At 24.5% G+C, this 15,459-nt stretch overlaps 1 protein-coding gene across 5 annotated transcripts in view; it reads right to left on the minus strand.

Annotated features, from left to right (window-relative positions):
- Positions 1-15,459, minus strand: part of LOC127288614 (forkhead box protein D3-like) — a 52,200-nt gene that overhangs the window by 22,911 nt on the left and 13,830 nt on the right. For all 5 annotated transcript variants that reach the window (XM_051316170.1, XM_051316173.1, XM_051316172.1 and 2 more), the window contains exons 2-3: positions 15,193-15,238; positions 11,180-11,312 (exon numbers count right to left, since the gene is read on the minus strand). In XM_051316170.1, the coding sequence (XP_051172127.1) occupies positions 11,180-11,312; positions 15,193-15,222 (163 nt within the window). In that variant the 5' untranslated portion in view covers positions 15,223-15,238. The remainder of the gene's footprint in view (positions 1-11,179; positions 11,313-15,192; positions 15,239-15,459) is intronic.

Raw genomic sequence — 15,459 nt, forward strand, 5'->3', positions numbered from 1 at the left:
TTTTACAAATGCAAATAATCAAAATAAAAAAATTTTATCCAAATAATTGGACAAAAAAATTAATTCGCGAGTAAAGATCATTAGGGAATTCCCGCTATATATACGTTAATAGAAAAAAAAATCTGATAAAGTAATGTTTTTGAACACACGTTTTTTGAAATGAAAAAAAGAAAATGAGACACGGCGCTATTATATCAGTTTTGCTGTCAAATATATTGATTGTAATAATAAAATTGTGGCCAATATCGTCATTTATATATATATATATGCATATATGTGAGTGCATAGAACAATCTTATATATGCATACGTAACGCACATTATGATAACACGCGATTCTTGTTATCTCGCGTAACTGACTGCCCCTAAACCGTGTGCCCTTGTTTACTACGCATCTATAAATACGTTTGTAAAGGCAAAGATTACACGACGACCTGATTTCAAAATAAATAAACAAGGTCACGGATACGCATGATTGATTCGACGTCGCCGCACTTTTTGAATGATGCGCTTGCAGTCAAATGCAATATCATCATTCAAAATTTCAATTCTAAGCAAAAAAAAAAAAAAAAAAAAGAAGAAGAAGAAGAAGCGTTACAAACAAGATATACAAAATATATAGAGAAAAAAAAATTAATTCTTTTTTATAAATATAAAGGTTTTAGTAGGCGAAATTTTTTCTGAAATAAAATTTTTTGTGTTAACCACTCTCTAAATCTGAATTAGTAAAAATGTTTACTAATTTGAATTAGTTTTATCACTTTTTGATTCTGAATTAGTAAAATTTTACGAATTATTAGTTACTTTTACTAATACAATATTAGTAAAATTTAACTAATTCAGAAGCAAAAAGTGATAAAACTAATACAAATTAGTAAACATTTTTACTAATTCAGATTTACAGAGCAGAATTCCCATTCTACACGAAAAAAAAAAATTCACCTGGAACAGCAAAAAGTTTCACTAAAACAGCGAAAGTTTTCGCTATTCTATAGAGAAACATATCGCTGTTTCAAATAAAGATTTTTTTCCGTTTAGAATAGACAAATTGTAAAACCTGTCCTATAAACAAAGGAAATAGTGTTTCAAACAAGCAGATTTGGATAAATCACAAAACAATATGTATACAAAAAATTTTGATTTTTCCACAAGTCCGATTTGTGTATTTCTCATAAAATCAGCTATTTTTTGGAGACTACTCTCTAAATCTGAATCAGTAGAAATTTTACTAATTCAATCAGTACTTTTCATTTTAACTGAAGTTTCAGTTATTTTTTTGAAATTTACTAATATAATTAGTGAATATACAAGCAATAGAAAATAACTTATGTAAAACGGTAATTTGTATGTAACATAACCTTTAAAATTAAATATTAAATCAGTAGATTTTGAGACCGCCGCCATAATATTTATATTACTGATTCAATTAGTAATTTATATTTTACTAATTGAATCAGTAAATTTCTACTAATTATCAGTTGCTCAATTCTCGCTATGGCAATTAGTAGATTTCTACTGCTAATCAGTGATTCAGATGAATCAGATGAATCTAATATGACTGATTCAGATTTAGAGAGCAAAAATTATTGATCCAAATACAATTTATATAATATTAAAAATATAATTATTTGGTTCAAGTAAATAATTTGATAATAGACAAGTAATGGATTATTTATATCAACACAGAAAATTAAAAGGCATTAAAATAAGCGTTGCAGCTTATTTTAATGCCTTTTAATTTTCTGTGAATATGGAAAAAAATTTCTTGTGTTATCCACAGGATCTCATGTGTTATCTACAAACTGCTGTTGTACTCTCTAAATCTGAATCAGTCATATTTCACTGATTACACTCAGAGAAATGGTATATTTGTCTCCGAGCCTACTAACTCATTTATTTGTTGCAAATATATTTTATTTCATTGAAATAAAAAATTTATTTGAGCCAAAGAAAAATTTATTTCTGACAAATAAAATTTTTATTTACGCCAAATAAATAAGTTAGTAGGCTCTGAGACAAATATACGTTTATTTAACTCAAATATATTTTATTTGGTTCAAATAAATCATTTCTCTGGGTGTAGCAGTAGAAATCTACTAATTGCCATAGCGAGAATTGAGCAACTGATAATTAGTAGAAATTTACTGATTTAATTAGTAAAATTTCAATTACTGATTGAATCAGTAATATAAATATATGGCGGCGGCACTGATTTAATAGTTAATTTTAAAGGTTATGTTATATACAAATTACTGTTTTACATAAGTCATTTTCTATTGCTTGTATATTCACTAATTATATTAGTAAATTTCAAAAAAATAACTGAAACTTCAGTTAAAATGAAAAGTACTGATTGAATTAGTAAAATTTCTACTAATTCAGATTTAGAGAGTGTATCATTAATTAAAATTATATATATATCAATGAAAAATAATTGAAAGTCAAACTTAACTTGAAAACGAAAATATTATTTTCAGTTTGTTATATTAATTTTGGCATTGCATAAAATGGAAAAGCTCGCATTTCGAGAATTAGAGTATTTAGTGTGTGCGGGTGAGTTACGGCCTCTAATCCAAGAGAACTGGGCTTTAGTTTTCAGACTGATTTATTGCTATACCAAACGACAACAGTTACACAGGATCATCATGACTAAAACACGAAATTCGCGATGACATTTAAATTCAACTATTTTCATTTCCCATATAAAATAAAATACAAAAAAATAACGATTTTTTTTAATATCTCTATTAATATCGAAAAAAAAATTATTTTCTAATAATAAAAAAAATTATTATAATTTAATTATATAAATATATTATATTATTATATAATATTATAAAAAAAATAATTATTTTTCATAATCATTATTAGTGAAATAATAATAATTAATTACTATAATCAATATCTATACTATTATCAATTAAATATTTACTTAAACCAACTAATTTTAATTTTGAATTAAATAAACTTTGATATAATAATTTCTAATTTCCATAATAATTTCTGTATTTGATATTTAATTGACTGATAATAATTAATTCAAATAAATATTTATTTGATTTCAACCCGAGTTGAAATTTAGACTTTCTTTTCAGCCCTTTGAGTAGTGAATCGACATTTTTGCTATAAAAAAAAATCGTCGCATATATATTTCTGACAAAATCCGAAGGAAATATTTTCTTTTCCCAATATGTGAATGGAAAATGAAAAAAAGTAATTTTTTTTCATACTATAAGGGATTTATTTATACCTCTCTGAACGAACTAAATACCGTATTTTACCCATGTTTTTATTATAGTGGACACCCAAAAGTTTTGGTTCGAGATCATAAATCTAAACGAGAATTGAATTTCGACAACATATACTCTATGAGAGGCCTTGAAATTTGATATTTACACTTTTTGAAGACTCAAAATCATTCCATATGCATTTTTTCAAAAGACATTTAAAGGAGTACATAATAAATCTGAATTGATAAAAAAAATTGTATTTAGAAATACTTGGAAATATTTTTTTTTCGAAAAAAAATTAAAAAATTTAAGAATTAAGAAATTGAGCAAAGATTTTCTTTTCATTCTTTATACATAAAAACAGTAATTAAAACTTTTTATAATTTTATTCTGCAGGAAGAAAAATAGAAAACAAAAATAAAGTATACACTGAAAGAAAAAATTTGATTTAAATACTCAATTACTTGACTACATTCAGAGAAATGATTTATTTGAACCAAAAAAAAAAAAAATATTTGAATGTATATTTGTTTCAGAACCTACTAACTCATTTATTTGGCGTAAATAAAAATTTTATTTTCATTAATTAAATTTTTCTTTGGCTCAAATAAATTTATTTATTTAAATAAAATAAAATATATTTGTAACAAATGTGTTTAGTAGGCTCGGAGACAATAATATACACCCAGAAAAATTGTATATTTGTCTCAGATCCAAATATATATTTATTTGATTCAAATAAATTTTTATTTGATTCAAATAAAAAAATTTATTTACGCCAAATAAATGGGCTAGTAGGATTTGAGACAAATATACGTTTATTTAACTTAAATATATTATATTTGGTTCAAATAAAAAATTTCTCTGGATGTACCATTTTTCTGAGTGTTTTATCAAATAAATATATATATTTGAACCAAATAATTTTTATTTGAATTAAATAAATTGTACATATTTGAATCAATAATTTCTGTATTTGAAACAAATACCATTTGACTCAAATAATAATTATTTGATACGAATAAATATTTATTTGATATAAATAATTATATTATTTGTGTACAGCCAAATAATCTCACAGAAAATTAAAAGGTATTAAATTAAGCTGCAACGATTATTATTTTAATCCAATTTTGCTTATTTTAATACCAAAATGGATTAAAATAATAAGCGTTGCAGCTTAATTTAATACCTTATAATTTTTTGTGTTAGTAAATATTCGTAGTTCTTTCTTTCTAGTTAATTTTAGTAATTTTTTTTCCTTTAGTAAATTTTAGTAAATTTTCGTATGCCGTAATTTTTTTTCTAGTAAATTTTAGTAATTTTTTTTCCTCTAGCAAGTTTTAATAGCTCTATTTTTCTAGTAAGTTTTAGTCAATTTTCATAGTTTTTTTTTCCAGTAAATTTTAGTAATTTTTTTTTCCTCTAGTAAGTTTAAGTAAATTTTCATAGTTCTTTCTTTTTCTAGTAAATTTTAGTACTTTTTTTCCTCTAGCAAGTTTTAATAGTTATATTTTTCTATTAAGTTTTAACAGAAAATTAAAAGGCATTAAAATAAGCTGCAACGCTTATTTTAATACCTTTTAATTTTATGTGCTGGTATTTGAATCAAATAAATTTTTTTTCAGTGTAATTTTTACTAAATTTCAAAGTAAATCCTATTTTTGGAATTTTATAGGAAATTTTACTATTTCAGAAGTAATTTTTTTTTAATTCCAAGGCAAAAATTACCAGAAGTTTTGGTTTTACTTTACACTCAGAGAAATGGTATATTTGTCTCCGAACCTACTACTAACTCATTTATTTGTTGCAAATAAATTTTATTTCATTTAAATAAAAAATTTATTTGAGCCAAAGACGTTTATTTAATTCAAATATATTTTATTTGATTCAAATAAATCATTTCTTTGGGTGTACAAGTATATATAGTAAAAGTTACTTTACTTTTTTTCCTGCATATGGAATTATAAAAAATGAAGCACACGTGTACATATATTTACAATTCGAAAATTATCCCCTGAATCTGATAGCCAATCCTACGAATTCTTTATTATATATAAATTTATTTATATATATTTCTCCTTTATCTTATAATTCTAATACGCATTATAATTTGGCTATCGCCTCAATTAATGTCACCAGCGCAGCTCGACTTTCGTTACTCGTATTTTCTGCCGCTTGGAATAATTGACCAAAGGAGTCAGTTAAAGTAGATAAGAAAGTTTTTTACGAGTCGAGTGTCAAGTTGCACACATACACACACGATATTATCCTCTAATCACCAGAATGCGCGCCCTCGAGAAAGAGAAAGAAAGAAAAAGAACTACAAAGAAAGAATGTAATCAGGAAAGAACGAGTCACGGAGGAATCGGTGTGAGAGAGGGACGAAAAAAAAAAGTGAGAAGGATAAAATTGTATATGAGTCACATATAATTGCCATCATCGTCATTTCAAATGATGATGGAGAAACTTGATACTTCATTGATAATTTTTCCTTATCATGATTATAAACCATACAGAGCATATAAAATCACATCTTCGCGTGTGCGAGAAGCTGATAAAATTCTTCTTTTTCTAATATATAATAATTTGAAATTTAAAGATGAAATTGCCGCCTTGACATTTCATATTTTTTCACAGAAAATTAAAAGGCATTAAAATAAGCTGCAACGCTTCTTATTTTAATCCAATTTTGCTTATTTTAATACCAAAATGGATTAAAATAAGCAAAATTGGATTAAAATAAGAAGCATTGCAGCTTATTTTAATGCCTTTTAATTTTCTGTGTTCGTAAATTTTCCGTATTTCAATGTTGGTGTAAATTTAATAAACAAATTTTATTTCAGTGAAAATTTCATTTAAAAATATTCTTGAATTCTGTGAGCGTCTATGTCAAGAAATTTTTTTTAAATTAAATTTTCTCATTTTCCTGCAAAAACCTATTCTTTTTTTTTTTTTTTGATTTGTTTACAAATCGGATAAAATTATCGATTTTTCTCACAAATTCTACATGCAAAAAAATTTTTATCCAAAACAGAGATATGTTTCACTAAAACAGCGAAAGTTTTCTCTATTTTTGAGAAATATATCGCTATTCCAGAGAAACTTATCGCTGTTTCAGGCAAAGATTTTTTTGCGTGTAGTTTCTCTTTTTTAAATTCCTTGAAATTATCAATTTTTCTTCCAATTACTTGACTTTCTTAAATGATTTTCCATTTTCAAAATTTTCGTTTCTTAAAAAGCGTTTTTTTTGCCTCAAATTCTCGTTCCTGAATTTCTAAAATTCTTTTTCTAAGACAAAAATAAATAAAAAAAATATGTTATTTTCGAAAAAAGTACTAAAAAGATACTAAGAATTAATTTTTGGAAAACACAGCAAATTTTTAAAATTAAAAATTCTAGTTTATAATAATAAACATTTTTATATAAATAATATACACAGAAAATTGAAAGGCATTAAAATAAGTTCCAACGCTTATAATTTTAATCCCACTTTTGGTTATTTTAATCCATTTTGGTATTAAAATAAGCAAAATTGGATTAAAATAATAAGCGTTGCAGCTTATTTTAATGCCTTTTAATTTTCTGTGATATTACACAATTTTTTTCCCATAAAATTGAAAGATTATGTCATAGTAAATTATTATGAGGTACTAAAAAACATTACAGATTAAATTTATATACCATAAAAGATTAAAATAATCTATTTTTTGGATTAAATTGTTTTTTTTTTAAATTTTTGTTGAAAATAAACGTTTCCAAGTTTTTTGAAAGTTTGTAATGTTAATCTTTGGATGGATTATATTTTAATCTTAGGATTAAAGCGTTGCATCCTATTTTAATCTACTTTGTAATTAAAATAATACCCCATAATATTTACTGTGGTAAGAAATGTAATTTTGTTTAAATTTCTTGAAATAACAAAATATGGATTTATGTATGATTATTTAAAAAAAAAATCAATTATTGAAGTTTTCCTACATTTTATCTATTTTAACCTCTATTTGTACATGGGAAAAAAAATTTATTTGATTTAAATACCTCGACTATTATCTAATAAATATTTACTTCCCGTGTGGAAAAGTGATGTGGGCCCCCAGCGGGGGCCCTTATGGATCGCCCTCATGCCATGAGGGCCGCATATGGATGATCCATAGGGGCCCCTCATGGAAACGACATGCTCATCGATGAGGGCGCCCGCATGGGCGATCCATGAGGGTGCCCCTACGGGCGCCCTTATGGGCCCTCACGTTTGCCCTCATCTTGCCCTCAAGTTTGCCATAATGTTTTTTAATCAATAATATTAATAATAAAAGTTAATTAATAATAAATAAGCTTAAGTTATGAATAAATAACGTATTTATTTAATAATTATTCAATTTTAAATTAAATTCTTACTCAAATTGAATTTATTAATTAACGTTCTAATTAATTAACTGTCGGATATAATTAAAAGTAATAATAAATTAATTAATTAAAAAATTAAAAAATATGTAATTTATGCATACTATTAACGGATATTTTCATTTTTCAATTAATTCATACATAGAATTAATGATTAAACGCAAACCTGAGAAATAAATAAATCTAACGCATGGGGGGAATCGAACCTACGACCTACGGACTATGAGTCTAACGCTTTACCAACTACGCTACGCACGCTACTTCAAAACGAATGCTAACTTCTTGATGCTATTTAAACTTCAAAAATACCTAACAAAGAAAAGTGCTTAACATCATTTAGTTAAAGTTAAGATATTAAATTATATTTTCCAATCAAATGCAATTTATAAAATATAATTAATTATATGCTTTATGATTATTATCATGAATCATCTCAGGTGAATTTTCAAAAAAAGTGTAAATATATTTTTATTAAAAACGCGTTTTTCGTTGTTCTGAATCATTGGAAACATTCATTTTTTGTTGACGAAAAAATATTTGATTTTTGGACTTAGAAAATTTTGCTAATCGATCATGAGGGCGATCCATGCGGGGCCTCTATGGTGCCCCTCATGGATTCGCCATAAGTGTGAGTGTTATTTTCAAAAAAAGTGAAAATATATTTTAATTAAAAACGCGTTTTTCATTGTTGTGAATCATTATAAACATTAATTTTTTGTTGACGAAAAAATATTTGAATTTTGGACTTAGAAAATTTTGCTAATCGATCATGAGGGCGATCCATGCGGGCCCCTACTGTGGCCCTCATCTATTTTGCCATAAGTGTGAGTGTTATTTTCAAAAAAGTGTAAATATATTTTTATTAAAAATGCGTTTTTCGTTGTTCTGAATCATTATAAACATTCATTTTTTGGTGATAAAAAAATATTTGATTTTTGGACTTAGAAAATTTTGCTAATCGATCATGAGGGCGATCCATGCGGGCCCCTACGGTGCCCCTCATGGATTCGCCATATGGATCAGCCCTCATGGGCCCCCGCCGGGGGCCCCGAACTCTTGAGGGCAAGATCGTGGCTTTTTCCACACGGGTTGAATCAAATTTAATTTTATTTACATCAAATAAATTATATTTGCATCAATAATTTCTGTATTTGAAACAAATATCATCTCAAATAATAATTAATTGATAGAAATAAATATATGACACGCTCATGAAGAAAAGGGACCTTAGAAGCAAAAAAATATAGGTTATATTTTAACAATTAAAATATACACAATGAATATCAACTCTCAATAGAAATAATTAATATTTATCTTCATTACATCAAAAATATTTAATAAAAACTGATATTAATTTTAGAAAACTAAAAAGTAACTTTTAAAGGTAAAATAACAGTAAACATAACCTCTAATTCGTTTGCTTCTAAGGTCCCTTATGGCGTGTCAAATATTTATTTGATCATACTCAAATAAAATAAATATTTATATATTTTTATATTTATTTAAATCAAATAAATTTTTTATTTTTATTTGCAAAATTAAATTAGAAAAGGCGTCGAAACGAAAAATTGAAAATCAATTTCATCCTCTGTATGATTTATAATAAGAAAAATATTTTCTTAATCGTGCGCCGGAGGTCTCTATTCTATTCTCGTGAAATTCATTAGTCAAAAATCACGACTTCTTCTTTAACACCATAGAGACATATTATATAGAAGTTAAAAGAGAGAATGTGAGTAAACGGCGTGAAGAAAGATCAGGACGCAGGCTCTCGCGGTATATCATGCGTCCCTCGTCCTCTATTAATTCTGTCTTACTCTCTCCTTTCTTCATAAATGCCGCATCGTCGTTCCCCTTTTTACTTCTCGAGTCACCGTTCCGTTTTATATATATATTATTATTAGAACACAGTTTTCTTTCTCTCTTTCTCTCTCTCTCTATCTATTTATCTCAAACATCACAAGCTCTCAAAGTTCTTTTCTTTTTGTAAAAAAAAAAAAAAAAATGTTCCGATATATTGTCTTTTTAATAATAAAAATATCGTGTCTTTTTTTTAATATCAATAATTTTTCGAATTATTTTCTCGATTTTTTCCCCCTCTATTTTCAATGTGTTGAGAATAATATTTATAGTTGTAAAAATAACTAAAATATTGCAAAAAATAAAAATTATTATTATTATTATTATTATTATTATTATTTGTGGCATTTTATCATCTGTTAATTATTTTGTTTATAAACAATGGATTAGAGAAAATTTATCTAAACTGCGATTTGTTTAATCCCAACAAATGTGTTTGTTTTATTGTTGAAATATAAATACACCATTCGTTAGAAGGAAAAAAATAATGAAAAAAAAAAAATATTTTAAATATTATTAAAATTATTATAAATATTGTTTGAAAGTGACTTTAAATATTTAATAATTTTTTTTTTTAATTATTTATTAAGAATATAATAATATTAATTTATTATTTCATTCGGACGCATGATTATCCCGAGTTATGCTATAAAAATCAAAATTTTCATTTTTTAAATTCGCTTTTAACTGAATTTCTTTTTATACGAATTTTTGTTTAACAAAATTTTTTAGCTACCAAATTTTTGTTTGGCATTATTTTATTATTTTACAGCCACTTAATTTACATAGGTTTTTATTAAAAAATTTACCAAATTTTGACGAATTTTGATTTAAGCGAATTTTTAATTTAGAAATATTCTCATTTAATTGAATTTTATGTGATTCGAATTTTTAAATAACAGAAATTTCAATTCAACGAATTTTTATTTGTACAAATTATTATTTGTCCGAATTTTTATTTATACGAATTTTTAATTGAAAGAATTTTTAAGACGCCTAATTTTCATTTGTCCGAAATTACAAATTATCCGGACAAATAATGAACAGAAAGATTTCGGCACAATTTTAAAAATTCACCAATTAAAAATTATCGCAAGAAAATTGTGAATAGTCAATTTTCAAAAATTTCCACCGAAATCTGTATATGTCGATTGTTTGTTCGGTCAATTTGTAATTTCGGACAAATGAAAATTCGGAGTCTAAAAAAATTCTATCAATGAAAAATTCGTACAAATTAAAATTCGATTGAATGACAATTTTACTAAATTAAAATTAGCTTAAATTAAAATTTTTCCAAATAAAAAAATCATGTAAATTAAATGACTGTAAAATAAAAATTCTGCGAAATCAAAAATTCGTTAGCTAAAAATTATGTAAAAATTTGTATAAAAAAAAAAAAATATCTTTCAATTTTTAATTTGAAAATTCGTGTGAAAAATAATGATATCTAATAAAATATATTTTAAAATAAAAATTCTAATTATATAATGATTTTTAATGGGAAATTCATATTAAAGAAAGTTATTTTAATTATTATTATAAATTAATATATGCGAATATCAAAAACGATTTTGAAATTCAAGAACGATATAATTATATTAAAATTATTTACGATCAAAATGTGTTATATCATTCTTAATAGTCTAAATGTGTTTATTGTGACATGTAATTTCTGAAAATTCATACCTTGATGAATGGACGAATATGTTAAAGTTGGAGACAGCTGCTGAGGTTCCTGTTTAATTTTAACGGGACGAAGTGGATCCTGCAGGATGCAGAGGGCCGAGGAACTGAGATTGCCATTTCCTTGTTGCATCTCCTGAATAAAAAAAAGATTTTTTTATTTGTCATATATACTAATAAAATAAAATAAAATAAAAATATAATAATAAATAATTATAAAAATATTAATAAAAATAATAATAAAAATTATAAAAATTATAAAAATTATAAAAATAATAAAAATAGTAAAAAAATAAAAGTGATAAAAATAATACAATAAAGAAATAAAAAAATGTGTAAAAAATAGTTGTTTTAAAATTAGTGTTTCATAGAAATATTTTGTTTAAAAAAATGAAAAACTTTTTTAGCCAAAATAGCATACACATATAAGTTATCGTCTATTTAAAAAAAAAACCCCCCGGAAAAATTAAAAAATATTTTAAAAATCTCGTCAAAGGGAAAAGGAAAACAACGCGAAAATGGAGAAGATCGCAAAGAGGCTCTACTATATAGCTTTTAAGAATAATTGTGTTACGAGCTTGTGATGTTTGAAGTCTCGTCACAGGAAGCTTATAAACAACGGCAGAGTGTTGTGACATCCGTATTATGTCATGCGAAACTTACGATCTCGGTAGATCGTTAATTTGCAATTTGACTTTATAGTTATATAATTCAGATAACAGATTTGAAAAATTTTTTTTTTTTTTATTTTCATATAATTTTACAATAAAAAAATCAACACCTCCTTTTTAAATATTCAGAAAATTATTTATAAAAAATAATTTCTACATTTATTCAATTGAGGAAAATTTGGTGAAGAAAAAATTCTTTTTATAAAAAAATCTTATTTGTAGAAAAATGTATTAAAAAAAAAAAAAATTAAGATGTATTCATATATGAAGTGGCACGCGAGCTACCGAAGAAGTGCATCACGTCGTCGACGTTGAGAAATTACATCGTCGTTTAGCGACCATTAAATTAAAGCGCATTGCTTTTATTAACAATATACATTGTGGTTCCAAGAAAACACCTTCTCGTTAAATCAACCCGTATAAATAAAAAACAAAGGAATATTAAAAGAAAATTAAAAATAGAAATAAAAAAAAAAAAATCTAAAAAATTTTTTACTCAAAAATTTCTGTTCACTGCTTAATAAAATTTTTCTTGTAAAAACGAATAAAATAAATTTTTTTAAAATCATGAGGAAAAAAAAAATAATGAATCGAACCAACAAATTCAATACATAATCAAAAAAATTTTCAGTATCGCTTCAGGCAAGAATAATAAATTCAAAGGAAGAACTTGAAGCAAAAGGCAATGTGATATGCATTGATTTTTCCAAGAGTGTAAGATTAAACCTTCATAATCTGACCTTGGCGATTATTCTTTTAAATGATAATAAGTTATGTATATAACCTATATATACATATACTTATTCCATTCATTTAATTATTTTTTCCCCCCTAATTCACATTTTAATTGACCGCAATATTATAATAAATAAAAAAAATAAAAAAATTAGGAGTTCTAAAACTATAAAATCCCGTGTATTGGAAAATGAATTATTGAAATCAAAATTCAATTATATATTTAAAGAAAGGTGAGAAAAAAGAAAATTAAATATAAAACAAAATAAGACCATTCATAAAATCAAGAAAAAGTAATGATGAAGCGCAGTTTCAATAATTGCGAAATATTTTCAAAGGCCGTGACCTCTCCTTGTCTATCGGGTTCATTCGTTTCTCATCCAAATTGATAACAGAGAAAAGTGACGCCTACTAATATGTATATATATATATCAGTGAGTGAATTTCATAAATAAACAATTTGCAGTGCACCTTTCTTTTTTTTTAATTATATATAAATATAGAATTTGATATACCTAATCTTTTATATTATATCATAAAATGATAATAGAGGATTCATAAAAATTTATCTCATTATTATCATTTACTTTCTAAAGAATTAGCGAGAATTCGTTTGCTAATTTCAATTAGTAGAAATTTTCGTAGTAATTTTTAGTAAAAATGTTACTATTGTGATTTGATCGATTTCAGTGAAAAATGATTAAAAATTACTCTCTAAATCTAAATTAGTAAAAATGTTCACTAATTTAAATTAGTCACTCACTTTTTGCTTCTGAATTAGTAAAATTTTACTAATTATTAGTAAATTTTACTAACAATTAGTAAAATTTAACTAATTCTAAAGCAAAAAGTGAGTAACTAATTTAAATTAGTAGACATTTTTACTAATTCAGATTTAGAGAGTAGTAGAAATTTTCACTGATTTTTAGTAAAATATTACTATTTGATTTAGGGTCAGTTGGGGTAAATGGGGACAAAATCACTATTTTTCAATTACGTAAGTTTCTTTCTTTAAAAGGTAATATTTGCGGGTTTATATTTTTTTAAGTTGTTATTTACGTTCCCAGAATTAATTTTATGCAACAGAAAAAAATTTAGATAAGCTTTAAACGCATGAAACTGACTGTTCCCATTTACCCCAAAATTTAGAAAATTTAATAAAATTCGGGATAAATGGGGACAGCATAGTTTCTAAGAAAGTTTTAAGAAAAAAGTTTCCTTAAGTATATTACTGTATTAAGGGATGAAAAAACTTGAAAAAAAATTTTGTAGTAGATATATATATAATAGTTGAACCAATTGAAATTTTTTTATTTTTTTTTATTTCAGTATTTTGTCTCGCATTTGAGAAAAAAAATCGGACTTAAAAATCATACCAAATTTTTTTCTTATTCCATATGACTCCCATAACAGAAATTCACTTGAATTTTTGATTTTTGTCAATTTGGTTAATAATGACAAGCTGTCCCCATTTACCCTGAGTTTTCAAATTTTTGGGGTAAATGGGGACAGTTTGTCATTATTAACCAAATTGATAAAAATCAAAAATTCAAGTGAATTTCTGTTATGGGAGTCATATGGAATAAGAAAAAAATTTGGTATGATTTTTAAGTTTGTTTTCTTTGAAATGCGAGACAAAATACTGAAACAGTTTGACTTTGATTTTCAAGTTTTTCTGCATTGAACGATAACTTTTTTTATCTTGCTGCCAATTGTCAAGATAAAAGCTTTGGCAATACTCAAAACCTTCTGCAGGTGATCTGAGGTTAAAATATTGACGTTAAACTTAATTTTAAAACTGTAAATTAAGCTCCAAAACCTCTTGTCCTCATTTACCCCCTGTCCCCATTTAGCCCAACTGACCCTAGTGATGATTTTTTTTTACTAAAATTTCAATAAAAAAAATGACTAAAAAATTGTTTAGAAATTTTCTCTAATTTTTAATAAAATACTACTATTTATTTAGTAATGATTTTTTTCATTAAAAGTCCAGTGAAAAAAAAACTAAAAAATAGTCGAAATTTTCACTAATTTTTATTAAAATATTACTATTTGATTTAGTAATGATTCTTTTTACTAAAATTCCAGTTAAAAATTTGCTAAAAAATAGTAGAAATTTCCATTAATTTTTATTAAAATATTACTATTTTACTACTTACTACATTTTTCCCGTATTTTAGTACATTTTACTATATTACTATTTAGTAATGATTTTTTTACTAAAATTTTAGCAAAAAATAACTTAAAATTAGTAAAAATTTTCACTAATTTTTATTGAAATAATTTACTAATTTACTACTTACTATATTTTTATTTAATTATTTTATTATATTACTATTTACTAATATTTTTTTTACTAAAATTAGTGAAAAATGACTAAATATTAGTAGAATTTCCACTAATTTAAAATATTATTATTTGATTTAGTAATATTTTTTAAAATAAAATTTTAGTGAAAAATTACTAAAAATTAGTAGAAATTTTTGCTAATTCAAAATTCAGAAGTACTATGTATATAAATATTTTTTTCAAAATTTGTTTGTGTCTTCGATAAAAAAGATCTTATATAATATTATAAAATTTATTAAATTAAAAAAATAGATCACTTACCCCAGGTACTGAAACTAAATGTGAGACCATTTTTCGTCAATCATTTCTGCAACAAAAAAATCATCAATTCAAATTAGTTGATAATTAAAATTAAAATTCATGGAGAATTTTGGTAAATCTTTTCCCTTTTTTTTTCCCATCAGTAATTCCGACAAGAAAATTGCATATAATTATTATAAAATTGGAAAACAATAATATTTTGCGAAATTTTTTTTTAGCATTGTTTTTTTATAATTTACAAAATTTTATTTATTTATTAACCCACTT

This window comes from Leptopilina boulardi, unplaced genomic scaffold, assembly GCF_019393585.1.
Source record: "Leptopilina boulardi isolate dan_hultmark-lab unplaced genomic scaffold, ZJU_Lbou_2.1 LbouV2_392, whole genome shotgun sequence".
Taxonomy (NCBI): Eukaryota; Metazoa; Arthropoda; class Insecta; order Hymenoptera; family Figitidae; genus Leptopilina; species Leptopilina boulardi.